Source organism: Orcinus orca, chromosome 13, assembly GCF_937001465.1.
Source record: "Orcinus orca chromosome 13, mOrcOrc1.1, whole genome shotgun sequence".
Classification (NCBI taxonomy): Eukaryota; Metazoa; Chordata; class Mammalia; order Artiodactyla; family Delphinidae; genus Orcinus; species Orcinus orca.
The window spans coordinates 38,572,733-38,589,076 of record NC_064571.1 but is presented as its reverse complement, the minus strand read 5'-3'; the positions used below and the strand labels follow the sequence as shown (position 1 = coordinate 38,589,076).

Sequence of the window (16,344 nt, the reverse complement as noted above, 5' to 3'; positions counted from 1 at the left end):
GATGTGGCACATATATACAATGGAATATTACCATAAAATGAAACGAAACTGAGTTATTTATAGTGAGGTGGATGGACCTAGATTCTGTCATACAGAGTGAAGTAAGCCAGAAAGAGGAAAACAAATACTGTATGCTAACGCATATATATGGAATCTAAAAAGAAATGGTTCTCGTGAACCTAGGGGCAGGACAGGAATAAAGACACAGAGATAGAGAATGGACTTGAGGACACAGGGAGGGGGAAGGGTAAGCTGGGACAAAGACAGAGTAGCATTAACATATATACACTACCAAATGTAAAATAGATAGCTAGTGGGAATCAACTGCATAGCACAGGGATATCAGCTAGGTGCTTTGTGACCACCTAGAGGGGTGGGATAGGGATGGTGGGAGGGATGCTTAAGAGGGAGGGGGTATGGGGACATATGTATACAAGTAGCTGGTTCACTTATACGGCAGAAACTAACAAAACATTGTAAAGCAATTATACTCCAATAAAGATGTAAAAAAAAAATCGTATGATAAACCATAATGGAAAAGAATATTTAAAAAGGAATGTAAAAAAATAATGTATATATAGGTATAACTGAATTCTTTTAAAAAAAGAATGTATATATAGGTATAACTGAATCACTTTGCTCTACAGCACTAATTAACACAACAATGTAAATCAGCTATAATTCAATTAAAAAATATGTAAAGAAAAAAAGTAAATTTTGCTTTCAGGTAGGGTGGAACAGTGTGCAGCACACCAGTATCCCATCTAAGAAGAAATAGAAATCTGTACAAAATTTTAAAATATTTATCTCTTCCATTTTAGTGACACATGAATTATATAATACAGACTACATATAACATTATTATATATATCTTTGTATATGTATGTACACACACACACATTATAGATATAGAGGAAGGCTGGAGGTAGACAGAATTTTATCAAAATTACAACCCAGCATCAATTTAGCACAGTCTCTGATTTGATTAAGGTTGTCATCCGTCATTCTTTCTACCTAGCAGAGGAAAAGGAAAGAGGAATATAACATTATAGATGACTGTATAATTTTTTGAAATCAAGAATTAGAATTCAATAAAAATAACTGGCAAAGCCAAGAGAGAAGATCATACCAATGAAAAACCAGAGATCAGATAGATAGCAGAAACCAATTCACAGGTGGTTCAGGTATGGGCCACTACTAGACAAGGACCACTATAATTTGGTTATTAGTTTTGTTTGTTGATTTCAAGGAACATAAACATAGTCTCTCTCAAGTAACCTCATGAGCCGCCCTTTATTTCCCTCTCGATGCTCTATGTATCTGCTCAGTCTCTCTTTTTTTTAAATCAGTTAATATAAGACAAATATACTAAGATTTATTTTATGTTTATATTTAAAAAAAGCATACAAAAAATGAAACAAAATATGCCATTTACAATAGCTTAAATATCCTAAATATTTAGAAATAAATTTAAGAACCTCTGCATTGAAAATTATGAAATATTAGGAAAAACTAAAGAATTAAATAAGTGGAAAGACATATAGCATGTGGAAGACTCAATGTTCTCAAGATGTCAGTTCTTCATAAGCTGATTTTATAGATTCAATGCAAACCCAATTAAAGTCCTAACAATATTTTTTGTGTAAATTGACAGTTGTTTATAAAATGGAAATGAAAGTGCAAAGGACTAAGAATAGTCAAGGCAATTCTGAACAAAAACAAAGCTAGAAGACTTACATAACCAGAAACCCAGACCTTTTACAAATTTATAGTTATTGAAACAATGATAATATAGTGTAGTTACCTGATTTACAGCAAAGGTGCCACTGCAGTGCAATAGAGAAAGGATGATCTTTTAAATAAGTTCTGCTGGTTCTTGTGGATATCCATTTGGTTAAAACACACATTTTTAAAACCCTGCCCAGTGTATATAAAACCAATACCCAGTGTATACAAAAACCAATTCTATATGGATTATAGATCTAAATATAAAAGGTAAGACAGGGACTTCCCCGGTGGTCCAATGGTTAAGACTTACCTTTCAATGCAGGAGGTGTGGGTTTGATCCCTGGTCAGACAGCTAAGATCCTACGTGCCTTGCAGCCAAAAAAACAAAACATAAAACAGAAACAATATTGTAACAAATTCAATAAAGACTTAAAAGTTAAGACAAAGATCTTAAAGAAAACAGAAGATATCTCTTTATAACATAAGATATCTCTACAAACTGTTTTAAACAGGGCACAAAATGTAATCAACATAATGGAAAAAAATGGGAAAGGTAGTATATTACTACTAAAAACTTCTACTCAACAAATTACAATATTAAAAAAGCAAAAAAGGGAACCCAAGAGTGGTAGAAAATATTTGCAGTAATAGGTCAGGATTATATAAAAGACTCCTGAAAAATCATAAGAAAAAAGAATGATAATGCAGTGGAATAATGATCAGAAGTCTTGACAGGCACTTCAAAACATACTCAAATTTCCGGTAAACATATAACTGGATGCTCAATTTCATGAGTCATCAGGGAAATACAAATTAAATCTATAATGTAATACCACTATCCACCCTTCAGAATGAGTAAAATGGTGGCAGGGGATAACAACTTCTGGCAAAGATGAGGCTAAACTGTAGTTCTCATGTACTGATAACAAAAATGTAAATCGTTTCAGCTACTGAATAAATCTTTGGAGGTATCTACTAAAGTTGAATGTATGCGCAAATGGATAGGTATAGTCACAAAGGATATTTAGAAGAACATTTATAAAAGCCCCAAACTGGAAACAACTGAAATATCCATCAGTGACAAAATGATTACATTTTGTTACATATTGCTATATACATAATAATATGGGTGCATTTCACAAAAGTAATGTTATGTGAAATAAGTCAGACCTCAACCCTGCCCAAAAGACCCTACTAGTCATCTCCATACATTACTAAAGTACATACATTTATGAGTGAACCTATTTCCAGAGAAGGACAGATGATTCTCTTACAAGGTCAAATAAAACTGACTTGTAGTACTAGAAGTCAGAAATGTTTATCCTTTGGAGGCGTGAGAAGTTGGGACAAGGGAGCCTTTTTAGAGTGCTGATGAAGTTCATTTCCATTATCTGGATGTTACATGGGTATGTTTACTGAGCTGAAAACTTACAGTATGTACATTCCTCCAAATGTATGTCATACTTTACCACTTACTGAAGTACACACTTATTTTCCTATGATAGAACCAAAATTCAGCCCTTTAGAAGCAAATCTTGTGATCTAACCATATTCTTCATTGAAACCCCATGCTTTGGGACAGGAGTTTGTAATGACAGCTATATAATTGCAAAGGCTTCAGAAAAAAAGGAAAAGCAGGTGATGGAAACATCAATTTATCATTGAATTTTTTGGTCAACAAATAGATGTATAAATTCTAAATAAACAGATGTATCTGCTGGTAGGCACTCTAACAGTACAGGAACCTAGAGATTTCTCCCCTACCCTAATTGGCAAATATTTACTTTTTTCTGAGTAAAAGACTTTCCTAAACGTTTAAGCAGTTGAACTCAATTCTTTGATAGATAACAGGGTAAAAAAATAAAAAAAGACTATATACTCTACAGATCTTTATGTACTATTTACTTAAGTCCTTTTAAAAGGTATTATTTTTAAGATTTCTTGAAATTCCTGACCTGAGTCATCTCTGTGATATATCACACCCTGTCACATCAAGTTAACTTACATTGGATAAAGAGAAGAAAGGTTATAAACTTAGCATGCATACCACCTAACATAAAACATTTGCCAGCTATTTCTTCTGCTTAAATGAATGCATTCCAAATATCTAGACTATTACCTATAAAAACTATAAATTTTATTAAAAAATAATGAAACAGTCATCTCTACACATTATAGTGCATACATTTATGAGTACACCTAATTCTAGATAAGGAAAGAGTTTTACTAGAAACAACATGTTTCTCTTTCACATTTTGTCTTCACCTTTGACCCTGCATATGAATGTATGTGCACAAACTTGTTTTACTTCCTTCTTAGAGGCAGTCTGACCAGGAACACGGTAACTATCTAATTATGGAATTTAGAAAATAAAGAAAAAATAACTAACTGAATTTTAACACATTTGCCCCGAAGTATTTACAGTGCTTAGGTTAACATGCCATTTGTTATGAAAAAGTTTTATGAAGATCTAAACACTTTTACTTCTGATTACTAAGGCAACATGAAATGAGAAGTTCATAAGAATTTCAGGTAATGTAGGAAAAAATAATTTTTCTGACTGAAGCAATCACTCTTCACCCACACTTAATGGTCTCCACTAATGTAAATTATTTAGCTACATTATTAGCAAATTTACTGTAATAATGCCTCTATCTCATTTTGTTATTATAAATACATCTTTAAATCAACATACCCACTGAATGAACAAGTCAATTTCCTTTAACTTTGGAGAAATTGCTGAAGTTTACCACTGAATAGGTGAATGAACTGTTCAGCTCAAAGGCTAAGGTAAAGAAATTCAGTTCCACAGTAGTACTATAATCTTCCAGCTCACTGCTCAAAGTTATTATAGAGATTGTATGACACACTGCTCAAAGCTACTTTCCTGCATTATGCTATGAAAATGGTGTACCTGCTCGTGTTTGGCACTGTTAGGATAATATGGTAAACAAAGATGACAAAGAAAACCTTCTATCTTTTTTTTAATACCAAAAAAAACCCAAAAAAAGAAATCCCACTAAAGCAAAACAACTCAAAAATAAGTAAAAAGTAACATTAGGCAGTAAGGAATATGGGAAATTACAGTGGATTTGAAATAAAAAAGAATGGCAAAGTGGTTCGGAGTATGAGATTAGGAGTCAAATAGGAATGGTTTTAAATTCTGCTTCTGTCACTTTGAGTCTCTGTCCTTACTTATAAACGGGAAAACTAATACTTAACTCTTACGGTTGGTTGTTATAAATGTGAAACATGACAGTAATTGCAGAGCTTAGCACTATGCTGGGTAAATAACATGTGTTAGTATATAGTAATTTTTATTTTTGATGAAGATTGGTTCCTTTATTCTCCTACCCTGATAATAGTCCATTTCTAGATTCAGCACAGTAGAGAAGTTACAAACACATGCTTTGAGAAAAAAGGACTTATGTGTAACAGTCTTTCTGCATCATACTTCCTTCATCTAAGATTACTGTGACCATTTAATGAGATAATGCATGGTCTTCAACATATTCTCCAGTTTATAGTATGTATTTGATAAATGGTGGCTAAAATCATAAGACCTGAATTCTGGCTCTAGCTGTTGCACTGATGAGTATGTAATTATGTAAACAAGGCACTCAGCCTTTCTGAATTTCATGCAAAAAATGGGCATAACATCTGTCCTGTTTATCTTTTAGGGTTGCTGAGATAATAAAATGATGCAGGTAAGCACGTAGAAAACGGGAAAGCCCATAAAAATGGATGGTGTTACTATACTTCTGATGGCAGTTTAGAGGTTAAGTACCATAAAAATGGGATTTAAAAATCTTTTTTATATAATCAAGAAAGCTGTGCTTGACTCTTGTTTCACAGACAATACACAAGTGATGAACATTATAATAGAAGCACCATTTTTCTCTGTTGAGATTAATTTATTGTACTCAGGATCAGAAAAGTTACTTAAAGTGAATATTTTGTCTTGTTCAACCTAACACTTTGATTTATATACATTGTAGTATAGAGTATATGACAAGTAGATTGAAGGTTTTTGTTATGCAGAAAGGCCTTCTTTGACCTCAGGAATTCACTAACAGGAATGATACATTATTATGTTATAAGATTAACTACAACTGGTAAAGCCCTTTAAAAGTGAAAAACACTCTATAAATGCTTAGCATTTATAGCTACTAACATCTAATAAGGTTAAGCTCTTCTTCAAAATGAGCTACTGCTTGATGAGTTGGTTTTTAAATAAGCTGACATGCCACAAGTGGCAGCTGCTATATCATGTGAGTGATTTCATGATTATTGCAATCATTAGAATGTCTATTATTAGTTATATTTATTGATTGATTATTCCTTTAAGATTATTATTGTCTCAGAAAACTGAGGCACCGAAAAGTGAAATAATCCGTTTGATTCCACTCATCAAGCTAGCACAGCATAAGGCTCAAGCTTCTGGAAAACCCCTGAGGTGCTGATGCTGTACAGCTGCTGTCCAATATGGTAACTACTATTAAGTGTGGCTATTGAACTCTTCAAACATGGCTAGTAAGACTGAGGAAAAAATTTTTAAATTTCATTTATTTAAAAAATTTTAAATTTAAAAACTGATACTCAGTTCAGTAATTGTAAAACTTTTAAGGATGTATGGACCAACTTGGGTACATGAAATTACTTCTTCAACTGAAAACTTTATGAAATCTAAATACAGATAAAGTATTTCTGATGAAAATTTAACATCTAATTTGAGATGTACTTTTAACATACAGTAGAAAATTTAAGGGTATGTGGCTTGCATTGTATTTCTGTTGGACAACATTGCTATATAGGTTCAAAGACAAACAATAAATTATGTATGATATGGACCCTACGCCCTCTTATATCCATCTGGAGAAGGATATATGAATGTTCAAAATTCAGTTCCAGGAACTGAATCAGGAACAGTTATAGGTCTTTTCTTTGATAGTGGACGCTTGGCTTCAGGAACCATAACCTGGGATTACCTCAGTTACGTGCTGTTAAATTACTAACAACCAGCTCCCAAAATCAACCAGTTTCTTGATTTCTGTGGTGTAAATTATTCCTACCATGGCCAGTTTTGAGCTACCAACATGATGTCCCTGAACTTAGAATTGGGAAGAGATACCCTTAATTGGCACTTGGAAGGCCACAGGAGCCAGCCCTAGTGCATCACTGGAATACTTTATGAGTTCCTGACATCTGTATTTCTTGAAAGTTTTGTAGGTATGTATGTCTGTTGTGGGGGCTGAAGTAGATCGGCTTTAAACTGAGTTCTACCCATAGCAAATTGTAGGATGATTAGACCTGGGAATGAAGGGCATTTTATTTTCTTTAAGCCTAAGGGACGTAAGTCACTAGAAAAACCCTGACTCTTCCTTTACTCCCATTGAGAATACAGATTTATGGTTACATGAAGCCATTTTGTGAACTATAAAATGGTTAAAAGCAGGTAAACATACTAAATTTTGATAAGACAGATGCATGATTTTAACTCATAAACTTTATATACCAACTGTATAACAAATACTTTCTTTTGCAAAGAGACATCTTGGGGACATGGTAAGAATATAGGAAGAATTGACATAAATTCTGACACATTGTGAAGAGAATTTAATACATGTAAAATATCTGTAAGACTTCCAAATTCAGCTCTAAAGTTCAATAATTTTATGACTTTTGTTAGCGACTATATGTGAAATCATTCTGTTTATTTAGAAGTTACTCAGTTTCTGTATTAGCTCCTTTGCTTGGACACCCTGATGTTATGTCTCATGCTAGAGTAAATTTCTGCATAAAGTAAGTCTTTTAAAGGCAGTATTTAAGAGGATTTAATTCAAAAGTATTTTTTTAAGATTTTTTTTTGATATGGACCACTTTTAAAGTCTTTATTGAATTTGTTACAATACTGCTTCTGTTTTATGTTTTGTTTTTTTGGCCATGAGGCATGTGGGATCTTAGCTCCCTGACCAGGGATCAAACTCACACCCCTTGCACTGGAAGGCGAAGTCTCAACCACTGCACTGCCAGGGAAGTCCCCAAAAGTGTTTTTGAATAAAGCAGTTCACCTTCTAAGAGAATATTCAAACTTATTTTTTCAGTATGGGTTTGTACTATTAGGTGGATATGCATAAATGATTTGTTTTTCAGAGTCGTATGTTGTCTAGAATTTTGCAGTGTTTTAATTTGGGTTCTGTCTAATCATATGTCATCATATACATAGAATTTTAGTGCTGAAAAGATTTAGACTCTTCTAGTTATATCTTATTTTATAGTTGAGCAAACTGAGACCCCAAAAAGTGACTTAAGATGTCAGATGGTTAGTCTTGACTAGTTTAACTAAAACTAGAACTCAGCTTTCCTGACTGCCACCTTAGTAATCTTAAAGTTTGTAGCATCGTACTGCATGAATCTATTTGTCTATCCACATTTCAGGATTATTGGTACAAATTTTTTTTGCTGTACTCCATACTAGCCAAGTTAGCACATATTCCATTTATTCTTATCTTCATGGTTTCATTAGCTACTCTTAATATAACATACCAATCCTCAGGCAAAATTCTTCATTATTTACTTGCAGAAAATGTAACTGGGAACAATTCTGTCCTGTATCAGCACAGTTTACTAGTCTAACTAATAAGTAAGTCAGAGAAGAAGGTTTGAGACATTGACTCCTTTCTGAAAAGGAGAAAAAGTAGGGGAAAGCCCAAATAGTTTAATGTTTGCACCTTTCTCCATAGGAAAAGATTATTGTTATCTTTTGCTAAGTTACTGTAAATTTATGACTAGGTGAGTCCTGAAAAGATGACACCTTGTTTCATAATATTGTGTATTTCAGAATTCAAAAACATGTTAAATATTTAAATGATAGAAAGGTTTGACCTCAAAATCAATACCTAATTTAGAGAAGATCTATATGTAAGGCAATTAAGAATTGATATTACTTAATATGTCACATTGTGTGATTGACAACATTATGTCACTACAGAAAGTAACAAAGTTTGGATAATCATGCATTCTTAGGAATTTTACTGAAAACTTTGTCTCTTTTAAGTTATACAAGTGATACAGTCTTGTGTAGATCTCTGCAGCTAAGCAAAGCAGTTAGTCTTTGATGCACTTATAATTATGAAGGGTTTAATAATTATGAAGGGTTTAGGGTTATGTCTTTTGACAAAGACGCCTAGATAGGTGGGAAGGTATAGGTCAAAACTGACATCATGACACAATTAATATAAGATAGGTAAAGTAGAGCCAAAATTAGGTTGGCATGAATACATCTCCTAAGTCAAACAAGTAATATAGCTTCTAAACCACAATGTAGGTAAACAGTTAACCACAACTTCAAATATTAATAATGAGATTTTAAGTATAAGAGAGTCTTAACTTTCATGCTTTTATCATCTATAGGTATAATTTTATACACTTGTACAATGGTACCATGATTTTATAGTAAAACCAATAAGGTATTTAGGAAGAAGATAACATAAAAAAATTCAGGCTTTTGAATGGTGTTTAATGACATGGGAATGTAGGCACAATATACCACTGGGTAACAAAAAGGAAGATAAATAAATGACTTGAGTTTTGTTAAATATATGCATAAGAAAAAGAAGTAAGTTAACTAATATTATCAGTTATCTCTGGGTGATAATATAATAATTTTTTTTTTTTTTTTGCCACACAGTACAGCGTGCAGGATCTTAGTTCCCTGACCAGGGATCGAACCTGTGCCCCCTGCAGTGGAAGCGTGGAGTCTTAACCACTGGACTGCCAGGGAAGTCCCCAATATAATGAGTCATCTTTATACTATATTTTTAATATTGTATTCTCTAAAGTTCATCACTATGCACAAATAATCTTTCATATCAATTTCAAAATATATTTTAAAAGGAGATGGCAACTTATAAAGCTACAGCCTTTTATAGCATAGTATCTGAAAGATCATATATGATAAATGTATTTGGAAATATAATGCACTTGGAAGAATTTCTTAATATTCAGACAGCCACATTACGTGCAGCTGGGAATTATTTTTGAATAGGGTTTTTAAATTATTTCCATTTCTGTGCATATGAGGATTATATAGAGCAAGTTGTCCCCCCATTTTGCTTATTTGCTTCTTCTAAATACTATTCTTCAAAATTCATTGTAACAAATGAATTTGTAGCTTTCCCCCTAAGTGGTGATTGCTTTTAGTTATAGGTGTTTTGCTGGGTGTATGCTCACCTCAATTAAGATAGTTCCCAGACTTTGTTACAGTTAGGTGTAGCTTTGTGACCAGGATCTGTCCAATGGGATATGAGCAGAAGTGATGTGTAACAACTCCTGGGTTGTACCTAAATGAGAAAAGAGTGTGCCTTCCTTCTTTTTCCTCTTTCTTGAAGGCAGGACTGTAAATCTTCAAAGATACAGAAAAAATACCCTAGATATAACAAAGCAACACGATAGAAGGAGCCTAGTAATGTGATACCAGGATGCCTTACCAGTCCTTACCACCTCCCAATAAAATTCTTTCTTAAATCATTGTGGTCTCTTGCTACAGCAGCCTGACTGTTACATACTTAACATTGTGGTGGCATTATACCACCGCTAGCACACTACCAATGAAGCTCATTTTACCCTGGCAAGTTTGATTCAACATTGTATTGGAGGTCCTAGCTAGAGCAATCAGGCAAGAAAAAGAAATAAAAGGCATTCAATTCAGAAAGGAAGAAGTAAAACTGTCTCATTTTGCAGATGACATGATATTATATGGAGAAACTAAAGAGGCCACCAAAAAAAATGTTGGAACTAATAAAAGAATTCAGTAAAGTTAGAGAATACAAAATCAATAAACAAAAATCAGCTGAGTTTCTATACACTAGTAATGAATTATGAGAAAGAGAAATTAAAAAAGCAGTCCCATTTACAACTGCATAAAAAATGAGAATAAATTTAACCACAGAAATTAAAGATCTATACACTGAAAACTATAAGACTTTGATGAAATTGAAAATGACACAAATGGAAAGATAGCTCATCTTCATGGATTAGAAGAATTAATGTTAAAATGACCATACTACCACAAGCTATCAACAGATTCAATGCAACCCCTATAAAAAGTTCCAATGGCATTTTTTAACAGAAATAGGAAAAACAATCCTTAAATTCGTGTGGAACCACAAAAATCCTTGAATAGACAAATCCTGACAAAGAACGAAGCTGGAGGCAGCACACTTCCTGATTTCAAACTATACTATAAAGCTATAGTAATCAAAACAGTATGGTACTGGCATAAAAATAGACATGTAGATCAATGGAATAGAATAGCTACATCAGCTAATATTTGACAAGGGAATCAAGAGTACTCAACAGGGAAAGGATAGTCTCTTCAACAAATGTAGTGGGAAAACTGGATAACTGCATGCAAAGAAGTGAAACTGCACCCTTATCTTACACCACTCACAAAAATTGACTCAAAATGGATTAAAGACTTAAACATAAGACCTGCAAACATAAAGCTCCTAGAAGAAAACATAGGGAAAAAGCTCTGTGACACTGGTCTTGGCAATGATTATTTTTGAAATGACAGCAAAAGCATGAGCGACAGAGATAAATAAGTGGAACTACATCAAACTTAAAAGCTTCTGTGCGGCAAAAGAAACAGTAAAAACAATCGAAAATATCGGCAGAAGACCTGAATAGGCATTTTTCTTAGCGAGACATACAGATCGCCAACATGTTCACGAAAAGGTGCTCAACACTACTTTTAACCAGGGAAAATGCAAATCAAACCCACAATGAGTTATCATCTTGCACCTTTTAGAATGGCTATCATCAAAAAGAGAAGAGATAATAAGTGTTGGTGATGACATGGAGAAACGAGAACCCTTGTGCACTGTTGGTGAGAATGTACACTGGTACAGGCAATATGGAAAACAGTATGGAAGTTCCTCAAAAAATTACAAATAGGACTACCATACAATCCAGAAATTCCACATCCGGGTATATTTACAAAGGCCATTAAATGGATATTGAAAAGATATCTGCACTCCCTTGTTTACTGCAGCATTGTTCACAATAACCAAGACACGGAAACAACCTCAATGGATGAGTGGATAAAGAAGAGGCTGTGTGTGTATATAACTACATACAATGGAATATTCTTCAACCATGAGGAGAAGGAAATCCTGCCATTTGTGACATTTGGATAGACCTTGAAAGCATTATGTTAAATAAGTGAGACAGAGGAAGACAGATAGTACTTAATACTGCTTATATGTGGATCATAAAAAGCTGATCTTGTAGAAATAGAATACAGTGGTGGTTACCAGGGGCTGAGGGGTAAGGGAATTGGGGAGATGTTGGTCAAAAGGTACACAATTCCAGTTATAAGATGAATAAGTTCTGGGTACCTAACACACAGCACTGTGATTATAGTTAACAGTACCGTATTGCTTTATTAAAAATCACTAAGAGTGGGGCTTCCCTGGTGGCACAGTGGTTGAGAGTCTGTCTGCCAATGCAGGGGACATGGGTTCGTGCCCTGGTCCAGGAAGATCCCACATGCTGCGGAGCGGCTGGGCCCGTGAGCCATGGCTGCTGAGCCTGCTCATCTGGAGCCTGTGCTCCACAATGGGAGAGGCCACAACAGTGAGAGGCCCGCGTACTGCAAAAACAAAACAAAACAAAACAAAAAAACACTAAGAGAGTAGAGTTTATTCTCACAACAAAAAAGAAATGGTAATTATCTGATGTGATGGAGGTGTTAGCCAACACTATGGTGGTAATCATATTGCAATATATAAGTGTATCAAAAACACACTGTGCATCTTAATTTACACAGTGTTATATGTCAATTATATCTCATTAAATTTGAAAATCAATAAAAAAAACTATCAACAGAAAATAAGTTCATAGGAATAAATATTAATAAAAGATGTGCAGAACAGTTATGAGAAATTAATGAACATCATTAAAGACAGTCAAAGACCTGATAAAAGGAGAGTATGCCACATTCATGACAGGAATATTCAGTACTGTAAGGATGACAATATTAGCTTTATGCAATTTCACTTAAAATACCCATGAAGTTTTCATGAAACTTGACAAAGTAATTCTCAGTGAAGCTCATATGGCAGAGCATAGCACATGAACAGCTAAGGAAATTTTGAAGAAAAACAAGGGGGGGGGAGATATCTATTAGGTATTTCTTACACAATTTTTGACGAAAGACAGTGTGGATTGGTACAGGGATATACAAATAATCTATGCTTAAAAGGCTTTCTTCCCCTGAAAACCCATCTGCTCACTGACTTTTAAAATTTTCTACTTTTCCTTTTTTTTCCATTTTAATTTTGTATTATAACTCTTTCCTCATGCACTCCTGTATTCATTCATTCAACAAATACTTATTCAGTTACTTATTGTGCAAAGGTCTATACCAAGTGCTATGGATTCAATTTAGCCTCTGTTTATTAAGTCCAACATCTGGGCTTCCTCAGAGGCTGTTTCTACTGATTGTTTTTTTTTTTTTTTTTACTGTTTATGGGTCATACTTTATTTCATTAAATGTCTTATCATTTTTTGTTCAAAATTGTTTTAAGGGGGGATCAAGATGGCAGAGGAGCAGGAAGTGGAGCTTACTGCCTCCGACAAATACATAAAAAATACATCTACAAGTGGAATGATTTGTACAGAACATCTACTGAACGCTGGCAGAAGACCTCAAACTTCCGAAAGGGCAAGAAAACCTCCACATAACTGGGTAGGACAAAAGAAAAAGAGCGAAAGGAATCGGGATAGCACCTGTGCCCCAGGGATGGAGCTGTGGAGGAGGACAGGTTCCTGCACCCTGGGAAGTCCCCTAACTGGTGGGGAGATCAGCCTGGATGGAAGAGTAGCTTTGGAGCCTCAGAGGAGAGTGTAGCAACCAGTTTGCTGTAGGCAAAATGAAGAATGACATGCAGAAACGGTTGGTAGTGCCACCCTGTGCTCCTCAGCCTCAGACGCTCAACCGTTGGTGCAGGTAGGGGCTGGGTGCTGAAGTTCAGGCTTTGGAGCTCAGACCTGGGAGAGGACCACAGTTGGCTGTGCGGACACAGCCGGAAGAGGCTGGAGTGTGGCAACTGAGGGTACACTCGGAAGAAGCTGGGGCCCACCAAAGAGGCAAGGCTCCATTGGGGGTGCAAGGGAGAGGGGTAGGAGTGGGACCTCCATAGGAGCCTCTTTCTCTGTGTTCACTCTCAGGCAACAGGACACCATCTACATGAGCTCCAGGGGTGGGTGCAAGCCACCAATGCCATCCTGGGTTCCAGAGATGGGCATATGCTGCCACCTCCGCTAAGAGTCCTGCAAGTAGGTGCCAATCACTACCCCCACTGTCCCATGAGTGCACGGACCACCGCTGCTGCTTTGAGACCCACAAGAAGATGCTAGTCACTGCCCTCACTGTCCTGGGAGTGTGTGAGCTGCCACCACCACCAAGAAACATGAGAACAGGTGCCAATCACTGCCCCTGCTGTTGTGGGAGTGCGCAGGCAGCCGCTTCCACTAAGAGATGTGGGCACAGGTGCAGGGTGCTGTACGTGCCATCCTGGGAGCATGCACAGGCCACCACACCTGTACACCCCCATTTCAAGGGGATAACAGCCAGCACATGCTGAGGAAAGAGGCATAAAGAATCTAAACTAAAAGCAGCCCCTTGATTGTGGACAAGATGGCAAAGTAGAAGAACTTGAGCTCAGCCTCTCATGAAAACATCAAGATCACAGCTAACTGCTAAACAACCACCGACAAAAAAGATTGGAACCTACCAAAAAAGATATTTACATCCAAAGACAAAGAAGAAACCACAACGAGATGGTAGGAGGGGTGCTTTCATGATATAATGAAATCCCATACCCACCGGGTGGGCGACCCACAAACTGGAAAATATATCACAGAGGTTGTCCCACAGGAGTGAGTTCTGAGCCACATGTCAGGCTCCCCAGCCTGAGGATTTAGGCTAGAGCATTTGGCTTTGAAGGCCAGTGGGCCTTGAATGCAGGAGTTCCACAGGGCTGAGGGAAACAGAGACTCCACTCTTGAAGGCGCACACAAGGTTTCACATGTACAGGGACCCACACAAAGCAGGAGCCAGGGCTAAACTCACCTGCAGGTCTTGGAAAGTGTCCTGGGGAAGCAGGGGTCAGCTGTGGCTCACTGTGGGGGCAAGAACACTGGTGGCGGAGGTCCCAGGGAATACTGATGGGTGTGAGCTCTCCTGGAGGTTGCCATTTTGGCACCAAGACCTGGCCCCACCCAACAGCCTGCAGCTCCAGTGCTGAGACACCTCAGGCCAAACAACCAGCAGGGTGGGAACACAGCCCCACCCATCAGCAGACAGGCTGCCTAAGTTGTACTGAGCTCACAGCCACCTCTAAACACACCCCTTGACATGACCATGACCACCAGAGGGACAAGACCCAGCTCCACCCACCAGTGGGCAGGCATCGGTCCCTCCCACTAGGAAGCCTGCACAAGCCCCTGAACCAACCTCACCCAACAGGAGGCAAACACCAGAAACAATGGGAACTACAACTCTGCAGCCGATGGAAAGGAAACCACAAACACAGAAAGTTAGACAAAATGAAACGACAGAGAACTATGGTCCAGACAAAGGAACAAGATAAAAGCCCAGAACAACAAGTAAGTGAAGTGGAGATAGGCAATCTACCTGAAAAAGAATTCCAAGTAATGATAGTAAACATGATCCAAGATCTCGGAAAAAGAATGGAGGTACAAACCAAGAAGATACAAGATATGTTTAACAAAGAGCTAGGGGCTTCCCTGGTGGTGCAGTGGTTTAGAATCTGCCTGCTAGTGCAGGGGACACAGGTTCGAGCCCTGGTCTGGGAGGATCCCACATGCCGTGGAGCAACTAGGCCCGTGAGCCACAACTACTGAGCCTGCGTGTCTGGAGCCTGTGCTCTGCAACAAGAGAGGCTGCCAAAGTGAGAGGCCCGCGCACCGCGATGAAGAGTGGCCCCCGCTTGCCACAACTAGAGAAAACTCTCGCACAGAAACAAAGACGCAACACAGTAAAAAAAAAAAAAAAAAAAAAACAAACTAGAAGACTTAACAAACAAACAGAGATGAACAATATAACCGAAATGAAAAATATACTACAGGGAATCAACAGAATAAATGAGGCAGAAAAAAGAATAAGTGAGTTGGAAGACAGAGTGGTGGAAATCACTGCTACAGAACAGAATAAAGAAAAAGGAATGGAAAAAAAAAATGAGGACAGTCTCAGAGACCTCTGGGATAACATTAAACACACCAACATTCACATTATAGGCGTCCCAGAAGGAGAATACAGAGAGAAAGGGCCTGAGAAAATATCTGAAGAGATTACAGCTGAAAACTCCCCTAACATGGGAAAGGAAAGACTCACTCCAGTCCAGGAAGTACAGAGTCCCAGGCAAGATAAACTCAAGGAGGAACATTCCAAGACATATTAATCAAACTAAAAAATATTAAAGACAAAGAGAAAATATTAAAAGCAACAAGGCAGAAGCAACAAACAACATACAACGGAATCCCCATTAGGATATCAGCTGATTTTTCAGTGGGAACTCAGCAGGCCAG

The 16,344-nt window shown here is 36.8% G+C and overlaps 1 protein-coding gene across 1 annotated transcript in view; it reads right to left on the bottom strand.

Moving 5' to 3' along the window:
• Positions 1-2,136: 2,136 nt before the first annotated feature.
• WDPCP (WD repeat containing planar cell polarity effector) overlaps positions 2,137-16,344 on the bottom strand; it is a 274,720-nt gene continuing 260,512 nt past the window's right edge. Inside the window, exon 18 of the mRNA XM_049695803.1 lies at positions 2,137-4,077. Within this exon, the coding sequence (XP_049551760.1) occupies positions 3,977-4,077 (101 nt within the window). The 3' untranslated portion in view covers positions 2,137-3,976. The remainder of the gene's footprint in view (positions 4,078-16,344) is intronic.